Source organism: Asterias amurensis, chromosome 16 (assembly GCF_032118995.1).
Source record: "Asterias amurensis chromosome 16, ASM3211899v1".
NCBI lineage: Eukaryota > Metazoa > Echinodermata > Asteroidea > Forcipulatida > Asteriidae > Asterias > Asterias amurensis.
Window position 1 is genome coordinate 840,806 of NC_092663.1, and position 14,022 is coordinate 854,827.

At 38.4% G+C, this 14,022-nt stretch overlaps 2 protein-coding genes across 3 annotated transcripts; both read right to left on the bottom strand.

Annotated features, from left to right (window-relative positions):
* Window positions 1-81: 81 nt before the first annotated feature.
* On the bottom strand, window positions 82-7,158 carry LOC139948872 (uncharacterized). Of its 2 annotated transcripts, none has more exons than XM_071947226.1 (5): window positions 7,084-7,158; window positions 4,200-4,401; window positions 3,632-3,742; window positions 3,099-3,224; window positions 82-1,662 (listed from the first exon to the last, which is right to left on the bottom strand). In XM_071947226.1, the coding sequence occupies exons 2-5, from the start codon at window positions 4,356-4,358 to the stop codon at window positions 1,516-1,518; spliced, it is 543 nt and encodes a 180-aa protein (XP_071803327.1). In that variant the 5' UTR covers window positions 4,359-4,401; window positions 7,084-7,158; the 3' UTR covers window positions 82-1,515. The 2 variants fall into 2 exon arrangements, with proteins under 2 accessions (XP_071803327.1, XP_071803328.1); XM_071947227.1 differs by lacking the exon at window positions 7,084-7,158 and adding an exon at window positions 6,714-6,836.
* Window positions 7,159-7,642: 484 nt separating this feature from the next.
* Window positions 7,643-13,541, bottom strand: LOC139949010 (cytochrome c-like). The gene is made up of 3 exons (XM_071947400.1): window positions 13,477-13,541; window positions 10,426-10,641; window positions 7,643-9,797 (listed from the first exon to the last, which is right to left on the bottom strand). Exons 2-3 carry the CDS (start codon window positions 10,613-10,615, stop codon window positions 9,643-9,645), a joined length of 345 nt encoding a protein of 114 aa, XP_071803501.1. The 5' UTR covers window positions 10,616-10,641; window positions 13,477-13,541; the 3' UTR covers window positions 7,643-9,642.
* Window positions 13,542-14,022: the final 481 nt, after the last annotated feature.

The following is a 14,022-nucleotide window of genomic DNA, read 5'->3' on the forward strand; positions in this document are numbered from 1 at the left end:
ATAGACCAAACTAAACACTTGGCATTGATTCATGTTGTATAAACAATATGGGCATAAAAAAGTAGCAAATTAACACAATAAATAGGCCAAACTAAACACTTGGTCTTATTAATATAATATTTTTTAAATTATTATTTTTTTTTTGCAGCATTTGTTTCCAATGCATGGTCGGGTTTTCTTTTATCTTGAAGAGTGAAGTTGGCAAGAACATTTTTAAAATGGTTTCACTTCTTATCTATTAATTTTATTTAAAGGCAGTGGACACTATTGGTAATTACTCAAAATAGTTATCGTCATTAAACCATTTCGTGACTACGAGTAATGGGGAGGGGTTGTTGATGGTATAAAACATTGTGAGAAACGGCTCCCTCTGAAGTGACGTAGTTTTTGAGAAAGAAGTAATTTTTAACGAATTTGATTTCGAGACCTCCAGTTTAGAATTTGAGGTCTCGAAATCAAGCATCAGAAAGCACACAACTTCGTGTGACGGGTGTTTTTTCTTTCATTATTATCTCGCAAACTCAACCAATTGAGCTCAAATTTTCACAGGTTTGTTATTTTATGCATATGTTGAGATACACCAAGTGAGAAGACTAGCCTTTGACAATTACCAATAGTGTCCAATGTCTTAAAAAACAAGAAATCAAATGTTCATTGGGGTTTTTCGGGTGGTGGAACAACACCTTAAGAAAACTCTAAAGATTTCATACAGATACATATAAAGGGTGCGTTCGTTTAGCTTCCCTGGGTCTACCTCGCGGTGCTCACTCTGGTGAGCCCATGACACGAGCTAAGCGAATGACCGCTCACCGCTCTTGTAGTGATGCCGTTTACCTGGGGCCAGCCCCCAAGTGACCCACTCCACAAGTCGGTACTAGGGGCTGACCTTGATGAGCCCCTGGAATGAAGTCAAAAGTTATTCGAACGCATCGGGGCAGACCAGGGATGACCCAGGGAAGCTAAATGAACGCACCCATGTTTATAATTAAGTAGTATATATTTGGGGTTGGGGGGGGGGAATTTACACAGACTAACCTGTAACTACATTTGTAGAAGATAAAATGGATGATTAAAGGAACATTACAGATTTGGTTTTGAGATTGATCGGCCATCTCCGTCACAAGAAAATAGTGAAAAACCGATTACACCTTTTGCATGACAGAGATTAAAAAAAACATTCACTGATTTATTTCAATGACATTTCAGACAGAAATATTTCAAATGATTTTGGGGTTTATAACCAAGAATTTATTGACTAGAGTGGGATTCAAACCGACGGCCTCCGGATTAACATGCCGACACTCTACCAACTGAGCTATCTAGCCCTATGTTGGCAGTCTCCCTATTTTGTCAATATCTTTGTTCAGGGGTGCCAGTCAGAAATATTTCAAGGGATCTTTTCTGCTCACCGTGTAAGTTTTATGTAAATCTGTGATCTTAGACGAGTGTTTTTCTTACCAATTCTGTAACGTTCCTTTAAGAATGAATTTCCGTCGTTTTGAAAGTCACTTTGAGTCAAGATTCTCCGTCTACATTCCGCTGCAGGATGAGATCCATGTATGCTCCTGAGATTAGATCACTGGGCTGGATGCCGAGCTCTTCCATTAAATTGTCCGCTATTTTGGTTCCCTCTTCTATTGATTGGTCTTGCTTCATCACAACCTGTACATGAACAAAGAGTTCTATAAATCAAATCATATTCTAAACATCAACATACAAATCAGTATTAGCTTTTGTTTGTTTATAGATGATTTTCCCGTCAATGGACTCAGAAAACTCCCCCAAATGGGGACATAAATGTATACTGTGTACTTCTAAAGGAAGTCCCTGGTTCGATCAACTTGGTCGACCAAGCAAACTAGCATGGAACCATTGTTTGTTTCTTTCTTTGTTAAGATGATTTTCCTGTTGAAGGAACTCCACAAAGCTCCAAAAAGGGGATATAAACTGACACCAAGCTGGCAACAGCCAATCTCTCTCATACAAACATTGGTTTAACGTCTACGATTATGAATTGCACAAGTCAAGAAATTGTGATTCAGTAACTCGGCGACAATATTTATTTTAGTCATAATAAGCAGTTAGCTTGGTAGAATTCTAAGCCACAACCTTGTAATCACAAGTCTTGGAGTCTTACCACTGGACCAAAGTGAGTGCGTCTTCTTGCTGTCAAGTGTTACATTTGTGCTTTTTATGAGGCATGGTACCCCCCTCCCCTCCCCTCATTGTGGGATCCATTAAGCTCAGCCCCAATGCGTATTGACCAATCACAACCCATTGCACAACCAAAAGTCCGACAAATAAAGACCCAGATGCATGCGCATATGCTTGGCGTGCGCAGCACTGCATTTGAGAGGCTCACGCGTTCTTGCTCACACATGTGCCGTGGGCGGAGCCTAATGGATCGGTCTGTTGCCTTAGATGCCTTGGGTTATTTTAAAGGCAGTGGACACTATTCGTAATTACTCAAAATAATTATTAGCATAAAACTTTACTTGGTAATGAGTAATGGGGAGAGGTTGATGGTAAAAAACATTGTGAGAAACGGCTCCCTCTGAAGTGACATAGTTTTTGAGAAAGAAGTATTTTTCCATGAATTTGATTTTGAGACCTCAAGTTTAGAATTTGAGGTCTTGAAATCAACGATCTAAAAGCACACAACTTTGTGTGACGAGGTTGTTTTTTCTTTCTCTCTTTTTTTATCTCGCAACTTCGACGACCGATTGAGCTCAAATTTTCACAGGTTTGTTATTTTATGTATATGATGATATACACCAAGTGAGAAGACGGGTCTTTGACAATTACCAGTAGTGTCCACTGTCTTTAAGGATGTAGTAAGTAGGTTAGTTCATAGAGCATGGTCCCTGCTCTATGGTTAGTTGTAGTCCAACTAGTGCAGTGATTTTCTCCTTCTTGGGTAGACGACTGAATGATCATGGGTGGATTTCACAAAGAGTTAAGACTAGTCTTATCTCGACATGTTTAATATCTTTTGGGACTAGTCCTAAATTAGGACTAGTGCTAATTCTTTGTGAAATCCACCCCATATTACATAGTGCTGAGGGGGGGGGGAGCTGGTATAAAGTGTTAAGACAAACCTCAAGTTCCATAAAGCTTCCCAGTTCATCTACTTCATCAATATGCACCCTGGTCTGACCAATCATTATCAGTGTTCTGGTTTTCTTGACAATGCCTTGAACACCCAATGCTTGTGTCAGCGTAATCTGTAGAATAGAATAAAAAGGGTTTTCTAAAGTTCTCTAAAAAATCTACAAGAACTAATTTAAGTTGCATACTCTATTTCTCTGCAGCATTTAACCAACAATAATAACAAACACTTGCCATGCGCTGTGTCTGCGACATAATGACACTGCTCGTGCGAAAATATCGCCTACACTTATCTGAGAAGACATTATTACACAAAATAACAGACGGTGGACCATCCTAGGAAAAGAAAAGGGTTTCCAGTTCATTCGTGAATGTAAGGAAGGTTTGCGTTCTGAGTTTGAATCTCAAAGAAGATTTGTGTCAGAGGAAAACGGGAAACGGCTATCAAAAGATAACAATTCAAGTTCAATCCGGTTTCATGAAGGAGAAGCAGAGATTGTAATTGGTGGAATCTTTGTTTTACCTTGAGTTGGTCTGGATGATGAGATTCTGTCTTTGAAAATTTTGAAAGTTTTGGTCCGGTAGTGTCCGGCCGGTCGTAGAAAACCAGCTGAGATAACTTTGTAGGATCTTCCTGAAGAAAATAACAACAACATTCAAATGTCAAGACATTGTGTCCAAATAATTGACACCTTCAAAACAAAAGTAAGTAAAGTCCCGAGCCAGACTGTTCGAGCCTAAATGGATCACAGGTAGGTGTTTATATCTGGTGTCCCTGCCATTAAATGCCTGAGATTATTTCAATTCCCCCTGGACAGAATGCCAGTCCATTGCAGGTTACTCCCCAGCTCTCACCGCTACCCATTTGTATTCCTGGGTGGAGTGAAGCAATTATGATAGAATGCCTTGCTCAAGGACACAAGTGTCGCGCCGGACCAGGATTTGAATCCACATTCTGAAAATTACAGAACTAAAATCCGCCGCCCTAGACCGCTCGGCCATAACACCCCACACCTTAAAAATAAACAAGTATTAATTTGTTGTGCAAAACTGTGTTTGGGTATGTTTTGTTTGTGTGATGATAAAAGTACCTTAAACTCCCTGAGTTTTAGTCGACCATTGGGACAATGAAAGAACGTGTCGCATTGATGCAGAATTTCCACCTTGTCACTCCCACTTAGCTCCAAAGCTTTCTTTCTTACATACTCTGGACTTCTAAGATGGGCTTTGATTTCGATATTAGACGGCATGATCAGAAAGACGTTTATGGAGAGTGAGCTGCTGTTGCAAGACCTGTGTGTGAGGAAAGAAATATAAAGTGTCCAGAATGAGTAACGAGTGTCGAGGAACTATTTCAACATGGTGGCCTGCACGTTTTGTGCAGTACAAAACAGACAAGACAAGACAAGATATAATATCTGGAATTCCATAACCCCACACTGACTTTAATTAAGAGCATGGAGGAAGGAAGAAAGTGTAGTTTTGTTTTCCAGATGAAAAGGGGAAGTCTCTGTAACATTCTGTACACATGTCATGGTATTTCAATTAAACTAACATCATTAATATTAATACATTTCTAAAATTTTATTTAGATTAATTTTTTGGGGGTTCGCAAAGGAAACTGGACTGGAGTTTTTGATGGCAACGAAAGTAAAATGTTCACCTATATCAACAACAATTTTGAAAACGGATATGTAGTATATAGCGAAAAAGCCATTGGACACTTTCGGTAAACAGTACTGTCCAAAAGCCTACACTTTGTGTATCACAACGTATATTAAAAATTTTAACCCTGTGAAAATTTAGGCTCAATCGATCATCAAAGTCAGGAGAAAATAACGGGAAAACCCACCCTTGTTTCCGCACGTTTCGCCGTGTCATGGCATATTGATGTTTAAAATAAATCTTTAATTCTCGATATCGTATCAAGAATTGATAATTGTTTTAATGTAGTTCTCAAAAAGTAAAGCATTTCATGATTAATATTTCCAGAGAAGTCTTTCACCTTTACCTTCTGTAAACCCTGTGTACGTTATTTGTAAATCTGTGAACTTTTATTTTCGTTTCTGTTCCGAAAGTGTATAATGGCTTTGAAGGGGGCCCAAAATGTTAGATTTCTATACTATAGTATAGGCTCATGGGATCTGGCTCATGTCATGGGGGAGCTCTCAGCCTTATTAATTATTAAGGTAGGTTCTTAAATCTTACTAAGACTTACTTCAGGGATGTGATTGCTTGTCTTAAAAAGAGCCTGAAAATTTAAACTGTCTGAAAATGTGAGGGCTATCATTGCGAGCGCAAGCTCGCCCCTTACGGCGTGGGGTCCGGGGCCCAAGGGCCCCGAAAAATTTTTGAAGTCTAGATGCTCTATGGTGCATCCTAAGCTTCCTTAGAACACCTTCCTTAGAATCACTTTTTGTTGCCCACTTCCAGTGTTTTTGAGGAGAAAGAACACAAAATCTCAAATATTGCATTTAATTCAGCTGGGAAACCCTTGTTCAGAATAAGTATAACATTGAAAATAAAACACAAAATCATTGCCAAATTTACTCTGTGTTTAAAATAATCTGCCATTTCCAGTGGCAGACTTCTTTTTGCGTGTAAAGGGAAAAGTGAAATCATACATTGTACTTGTTGTAGCCTTGGGTAAACAAACCCGGAGATGATGGTGTCATCACGCATCACAGTAAGTACCTATCACTTTTCTAGCCGCGGTCATTAATTTTTCATAGCATTTAGCACTGATGCAAATGAATCTCAAGTACGTCCGTCAACAGTGCCCGACTCCTCCAGCCAACTCCAACGGAATTTATTTCGAACACCTTTTTCCAGGTCTCGAACTGATGGGTCTCCCCTCGGCAAAGTTTGTTTCGACGCCGCCATGCCGATGCGACTGGCTGACGAGACAACAGTCATGACAGTACGAATCCTCAAAACAGTCGTACGTCGTATGGATTGTATTGGTGTGGCCGGCCACACGTGGACGGACGTTGGCCGGCAAATGCTGCCATATTGTGCACGCAAACCAAAAATAGAAGCTCCAGCGCAGCACTGATCTTCGTTTCTCTACTAGCATTGGCGACGCGCAATTTCTAAATTGTTCGTGCATTTCGAGTTTTTTACATTTGCGCAGTTATCACCATTTTAAAACCACCGCACATTGCGCAGACACAAACCGAGGTCACTGCTACACATTGAGTCTGTTCCCCCATTCCATTAGTACGCAAGCACAGCACACGCGTTAATAGGAACTAGACTTGGTGAAAGAAGCACGCTCCTTCCCAGTAAAAACAACAAACCGTACGGGTCCAATGTGAGAACGATCACAACTTATGCGTCTTCTTAGCGTCATTTAATAAAAATCCCGTCCGACCCAGCGCTCTGTTTCCACCTCGTTCTCGTATATGGCAATACAATTTAATGTAGAACGTTCATCGTAAAACCAATTAAATACATTTTGGCATCCAAAACTCAACATGAATAATTAATTAGTACAATCTACCCCCCGATTTTCTCAACGGATTCACATGATTCACATTGGTTGACTTTTTGAGTCGAAAAAGCCGGAAATCCGGCAAAAGCCGGAGAAATCACATCCCTGTTACTTCCTGTCTTCGCTGCAATATTCGCAAGTTGGGCACAACTCAACCCATGCGATTTATTCGTTGCGAATTTGTGACGTCAACATTTGTATTCTATTGCATGAAGTATGCACCGGGCAATGTAGTTTCTTGAAGTAGGCTCGCACTACTAGCAGACGACACTCCCATACGGTCACGCACATAGTCACGTGAGCAATGCTGAGTGGCAACGAACTCGCCCCCTTTTTTTTTAACCTCCATCCATGATTTTTAATAATTTTAATTAGGCCCTACACAAACTCAAATATATGGCAAACTGTGGTTTAAAAGAGTCTCCAAAACATAACATTTCGTATGTTTTGCAATAGAATAATTATATGAAGTAGCTACTCACCTAAAAACCTGACGATAAAGGATGTCGAACAGGGTTTTTGTAGAGATGAAATCTACCGCCGAACGAAATGTACGAGTAGTCAGGTAGTTTGGTGCATTTACGTTACGTGTGGCCGGGCTTTTAAATGAGTCTGGTAACCAGATTATATGGTGGAAGAATTATCCCTAAACTTGTTACAAGTCGATGCTTTAACAAACTGATCAAATATTTTAGAGACCTATGTTCATAATTTTCACTCCTTTGTGATTTATGAAACAAATTCCAGTAATTCGATTTCAATTTAAATATTGGAGAAGTGAGTTAAAATCAAACAAAAACATATTTCGCACTTTTTAGTTCATTGCACAATAAGGAAGAAGTGCGCCCTCTATCAAGTTCACTCTATCAAAGACTCTATCAGCATCGGTGTAAGGGTAGACTTGTCCACAAGTCACTTGTTAGGTAAAAAGTATACACGATGCACAAAAATAATACTGTACAAATACGACTGTACATGTATTACCTTTGATAAAAGTCACAAAAGAGCAAAGATATCTTCACAAGTACACACTCTAAAATGTCAATCAAACAACCATGAAAAGTTGTCTTTATTTTCGAACTTAATGTCAACATTTGGGTAATACATGTATCGCTAAAAAATCAGTCGTTAAATATTGAAAATGACAAAGTAGATGGAAACTTTATTCCGGTCGGTCCAGTGGTTCACGTAGCTTCAGATTCTTGAATTAAAAACTGATGCCCTAAAATAATTGAGGGGAATTAACTCATTCAATCTAGATATTATTTTGAGGTTTTAGATCCAATAGTAATGGAACCCACATCGGTATTAATTCAAATGACAACATTAGAGACTAACCCTATTAGAAAACACTTCATTTGTTAAAAATACATTAAAATTTAACAAAATATCCATTTTCAGACTGACTGACATGGAGGTAAGACTATATTAAAATGTTGGAAACTATAATGCTGGAAAAATTGTGAAAAAGAAGAAAACTCAAAAAGTAACAGTGCTTGATTTAACCGGGTGCATCTAGTTCTTTCAATGTCTTGTCAAATCACAAACTACACAACAAGTGGAAGTATGAATAAGTTTTGTTTGTTTGTATATATTAATGGCAATACATGTTTGTAATGTATCACTATTTCCATCATTCTTAAGTGTTCTAAAAATGTTTTCCAACATGGAATAATTTATGTGAAACCAAGAGTCTCTAAATGCATTGGAACCCAAGTATGGAGCCGTTAAAGGGCGAATGATGAAAGCAAATTCACATACCAATATATCATCTCAGTTCTTTATCGCAAGCGCTCAAACAAAATATTTTGAGCAATTATTTCAAGCACAGCACCCAAATAATTTTGTGTGCTCGTATTGCTTTTGAGCGCTCTAAATCAAGAACTCAAATTATATCTTCGTATGTACATTTGTTTTCATCGCAAATCCCTTTTAAGGGCTCCATACCTAAAAGTTACAGTCTATACAGCAATCAATTGTGAGTTCAAAAATAAAACACAAAACAAAATTCAAATAATACACCAACCAAATCCACACACAAATGTAATACTTGTTAAAAAAATCTTTCACAGCAGTTTGGAATCTGTTGCTACAATAAGACTGTTATATTGCTATCGGTAAAACTATATCACAGGTATATGTCAATATAGCGTCTATTGGAGCAGTTTCAACTGGAGGGAATATAATTAATCGTTAGGAAAGTATCTGTATATTCACACAAGTATTGTTTTGTTTGACCTCTGATAATTTAAGACAAAAACTACAATGACTTTAAGTTAAATCAACATGGCAAGTTCCAAGTGTTCAACAACTTCTATCATTTCTTATTGAGAATTGTTCGACGATTAATAACATGAACAATCTTTGGTTGTAAGAAGGTGAAGAAAGGAAACTTGCAACTTCACGTATAAGGATGTCTGATGAATGAAAAAGACTGAACAAATGCCCTATGGTGCCCCAAATCTAGGTACTTAATATAAATAAATCTTTTTAAATATTATCCGGCTTATGTCACAAATACATTAAGTTATTCACAAATTAATTTTTAAGAACGAGAGAAGAATAAGTTGTGGCTACAGAATGAAAGAGTGGTCAGGTTATACAGAAACCCACTTGATATGTTATGTATTAACAGTCATAAAATCAAGAGAACATAAATATGTAATGTACATGTTCTTGCATTCCAGGGGTCAATTTCACAAACAGTTTGGGTTGATCAGTTTAATTGCTAAGCAAACTGTGATGTCTCAATACATAACACTATGGCAAACAACTCATCGTAAGTAAAGATGAATCTTTAGTGCTTTGTGAAATCGGCCCCTGGAATAATATATGCTTTCTTTCTTGTTTTGCCAGTAACGATCAGCGTAGTTTTTTAGACTTGTGGTATTAAGTAACTGCTCGATGTAGATGCAATGTAAAAATCTTGAAAACTTCACTTCATAAAATAAAATAGAAACTAAAAGAGTGTAAAGGCAGCACAGTCAATATTGTCTTAGACATCAGAGGTCAAATGTTATAAGATGATGATGCATCAATGGTTACATTTTTCCCTGTGTGGCAGCTTCCAGATATGATATAAGATCTTCTCGTTCCTTCTTCTTCTTCAAGCCAGCGAATACCATCTTTGTTCCTGGGATGTATTTCTTAGGGTTTTCCAGATAAGAGAACAATGTCTTTCTCTCCCACGTTACTCCTATTAACGCAAAAACAAAACATGAACAAATAAATTATCTTCAAGCAAACTTGAATCCTTGATACTGATTGGTTGATCCAAGGCAACAGGCGTGTGATAATAATGGGGGGCTGGTCATCTCACCCCAAAGCGAGGTCGCCCCCAACAAAGTCGCCCCCTGCGGCGAGATGAACAGCATCCGTATTAACATGTCATTCAAGGCCCATATCACACCCTGTATTGAAGTGTATTTCCGCGTGTTGCACTTTTTAAAGTTAGATTAATTTGTTACCATAAGCATGCTCTTTGAAAACAAAAAATACAGCGCATCTGTGTCCTTTATCAATGGCGCACCTAGGGGGGGGGGGGATTAAAAAAAGGGGGAAGGAAAGCAATAGTGGGATAAGAGGAAAGATGCAAGTGTGTTTGTGGGAGGGAGGTGTAGTTAGTTTTTTTTTCCTCAGGCAGTGCCGAGTGTCAAGTTTGTTTGAAGATAATTTCATTATCACATGTGTGCTTGTGAAATGCTGCAAAATGTAGTGCATTGGTACTGATTCCATATCCAACTCGGCCTTCGGTCTGAAGCATATAAAGTTCAAAAATTCCACTCGCACTTGTGTGATAGGCCCAAATAAACTAAAATTCTCACCTTTGTTCTTATTTGCATCTGTGTAGCTAAATCCTGCTGCTTGGCCTGTTCTTCGTCCCCATAGCCCCATTAGATTGGGCCCTTGCTTGTGTTTGCCTGAATTATCTATGACGTGGCATTGGGTACACTTCTGCTTGAAGATGGCAGCACCCTTTGCAGCATCTCCATTTTTGATTTCAACCTCAGGCATTTTGATCTTGATTTGTTATATATAAGCTGTACACACACAAGATGAAAGACAGAAAATGAATTATCATATAACAGTCTCAACACTTTTAGATAATAAGCTTAACTGATATTGGGGACTGGGGGTGTGGGTAATTGTGTAATCCTTGACCCACATGGGCCCAATGTCATAAAAGCCTGTAAGCGTACAAACTTACTAAGCGCAGACAAATCTTGCTGAACAGAAGCTGGTTACCAACCAAAAGTCCATAAAGGTTACATTGTTGCAAGTGGTTCCCCACTCATTTTTGGCTTAGCAAAGAAATGTGCTTAGCAGTATTTTCTGCTTAACAGTTTTATGAAATTGGATCATGGTCATGTGTTTTACGATCGCGGTAAATTTCAAACAGGTAACCCTTCCCAGAACAGAAGTAGGTCTGCATTAGAATGTTTGCATTTACACAGACCATAGATCATGCAAAGTCCTTGCTCTATGCACAGACTCACTTCCCCATTCATAAATATTCTTCTTGGCGATTTGCCAATGTCCTACAGGCCCCCCTTGCATAATCCTTATACAAGCATAAATCCTTACACAATGTGCAAACATTGATTGTGTAATGGGGAAACACCATCAAACAGCATTTCATCAGAAACCCAGCATCGGGTGATGACATAGAATGGAACTATGACATCACTTTTCCTGACTGGGTATGAGCACACTCCTCCGCTCATCTTTACATAAATTTCTCACTTTGAGATTAGTTTTAGAGTCATTATCACAAATTTTTAAAAATACTTTGGACTTTGACTGGAGTTTTTTTTTTTTTTTCCCCTTGATCTTATGTTAAACTTCAGAGCCTTTTGAGTATTGAGTCGTTATCAAATAATTTTAAAATAAACTGTATTAGAAAAGGAATGCGTTAACTTTGTATGGCCCTTGATCTAGTGTTGAACTCATAGCCTAGTGACCTTTATATCTCTATGGCCTTAATTTAACCTCCGTCTCATGGCCTTTGAGGAAATTCAATTAAAATGGTTAAGGATGACATGTCCATGTGGATTCCTCAGCGTGTGGATTCCTCAGCATAAGTGAACTCAGCGCTTAAACAAATACATTAGCTGTGAACAAATTCTAAACTCCCTGCATTTAGTTGGTCTTTGTATTGCTATCAATTTATCATTGAATTCTGATAAAAACAAGTTTTCAGATAGTTGCGATTTATCTGATTATTGCAACCCTCGATCCTTACAATGGTTACAACTGTGTCAGGAAGATGGTGGGTAATGATTATTGCAATTATTCATTATGAAACCAACTCAACCAAATCCAATACTGCACTCTGAGTTTTCTAGTAATTAGGCTATATTCTGCTATTGTTAATGTTGACATGTAGGAATTTCTCCAGGATAATGATGATGTTTAGCTTAGGCTTAGGGTGGAAGCAATGGTTCGGCATTAAAAAAAACATTGGAAATTGGCTTTGAAAGGTGGGCACCCATGGCAAGGTCTCAGACTAAGGCCGTGTCCGAATTGGCCACTTCAGCTACAGCTATGGCTAGGGCACGCGCGTCTGCTATTCTTCAACACAGACAGACGCGCTGATCTAGCCGTAGCTGTAGCACAAGTTGCCAATTCAGACACGGCCTTTAGTTGTCTCAGACTCAGTCGTCTCGACATGTCATGAACAGTAGTAAACAGCAAGACATTAGAACTTTCTGTTTTAGTATATGAATTTAAAAATTTTAAAGTGTAGGCCTAACATGGCCTAACTAAGTGAAAAATAAATGCAAACAAGACATTATGCTAATGTCTTGTTTGATGTTATTTTTCACTAATTACACTTAAACAGCCACAGGATGGACGCTTCTGGTTGTTGCGATAACGTAAACCTCAGAAGGCGGTTACGTTTTCAATCGCAACTTCTGGCTGTTTTATGTCTTTGCAAACAGGGGTTGGTGTTACTAACAGAAGTACATGTACATTTTTGTACATGTATTTTGCTTACAAGTGCACTTTTCAAACTACAGTGTTGTAATAATACACTAGGCATTTTTTGCTTTTATTTTCAAGAAGCGAGCGCTGAAATTTGGCACTTGCACAGTAACCGGAGAATGGTGATCATAAACGAAGAAATCAGCAGTTAGCTGAGCCATATAATCCGGCCTATCAATCAAACTGTGCGCGTTCACCCATTTTGACCAATCACAGCAATGATTGTGGTCGGACAAACTTGGTCATGCGGGCGCGTATATTTGGCACGCGCGGCAGAATCGTGCAGAATGTCATTGGGAGTGTTCGTACACGTGTCTTGCTCACGTGCGCGGTGGGCGGAGCTTAGTGGAAAGCCGGAACGGTCCATTAGGCGCAGCTGAGTAGATGAGCAACAATTGTTTAAAAAATAAAAAGGGCAACCCCCACATTCATTCTCCCATGATTCATCAATCAATGTTTTTCATGACATTCTTCATTTCTACCCATCCATTCCAATCGGCAATCCAATTTTGCTTATCCATCATGGTTTAAATATCGCAATATCCATGAAAATATTTATAATTCTTGTATGACTGCACGGTACTAAAGGCTAGTGTAGAGGATTTCCGTCGTAAAATACCTTTTTTTATGCAGAAAATGGAATAGCACTTCACCACAGCACAGCACTGCACACGGTGAAAATGCACACGTACATCAATATTGCATGATGTAATACATGGATGCACTTTACATCATTATTAACGGAAAATACTCGTCAATAAAAACCAATTTATCTTGCTAAATATGCGCACAGTCACAACCAAACTTAGCTACACTAATAACCAACTCTTTATTTATAAAATAATATAAAGAAATTGTGAACATGTACACAATTTTATTAAAAAACTTACCGAAATTACAGGAGCTTTTTCAACTGGTATTTTTCCACACGCGGACGCCAAAAAGGGAATTGCGTAAGTAATGCGCACGCGCACGCGAGGTCGGCCCCCCTGACTACGTCATCGCTTTATTCCTTATATGGAAAAAGCCGGTAATAAGGCATTTTGATTGGTCATTTAAAGTTACATTTGAGTCATCAAAAACTTCCCTCCCACATGTTTTCCTATGTGGAGTTAACTTACAAAAATATCTCATGGCCTCAAAAATTTGGATCAATAGTACAATTCCGGAAATAATTTTATTAACACTAAGCTTTAAAATTTTCATGTAAACTGTTCAGGGGCGTCATTAGCAAGAAACTTCAGGAAACTTTATCTTCAAGGGAGAGCCATCAAAACTTTAAAATCTTGATGCAAGATGCATGTGTGCAATTACAAAATATTCAACTGCACTTGCTCTTTTGAACTAAATTACCGCATCACAAGTTTTCCATGGTGTGTTTGAACTTGAGTTTCAGAAAGAAAACAAGTATTTTTTAACAAAAACATCATGATACA

Coding starts and splice junctions, on each gene's coding strand:
- LOC139948872 (XM_071947226.1), bottom strand. CDS start 4,358: ATGCCGTCTAATATCGAAATCAAAGCCCATCTTAGAAGTCCAGAGTAT. Junction 3,743..4,199: donor TAAAACTCAGGGAGTTTAAG/GTACTTTTATCA, acceptor TATTTTCTTCAG/GAAGATCCTACAAAGTTATC. Junction 3,225..3,631: donor ATCATCCAGACCAACTCAAG/GTAAAACAAAGA, acceptor TCTATTCTACAG/ATTACGCTGACACAAGCATT.
- LOC139949010 (XM_071947400.1), bottom strand. CDS start 10,615: ATGCCTGAGGTTGAAATCAAAAATGGAGATGCTGCAAAGGGTGCTGCC. Junction 9,798..10,425: donor AGATGCAAATAAGAACAAAG/GTGAGAATTTTA, acceptor TTGCGTTAATAG/GAGTAACGTGGGAGAGAAAG.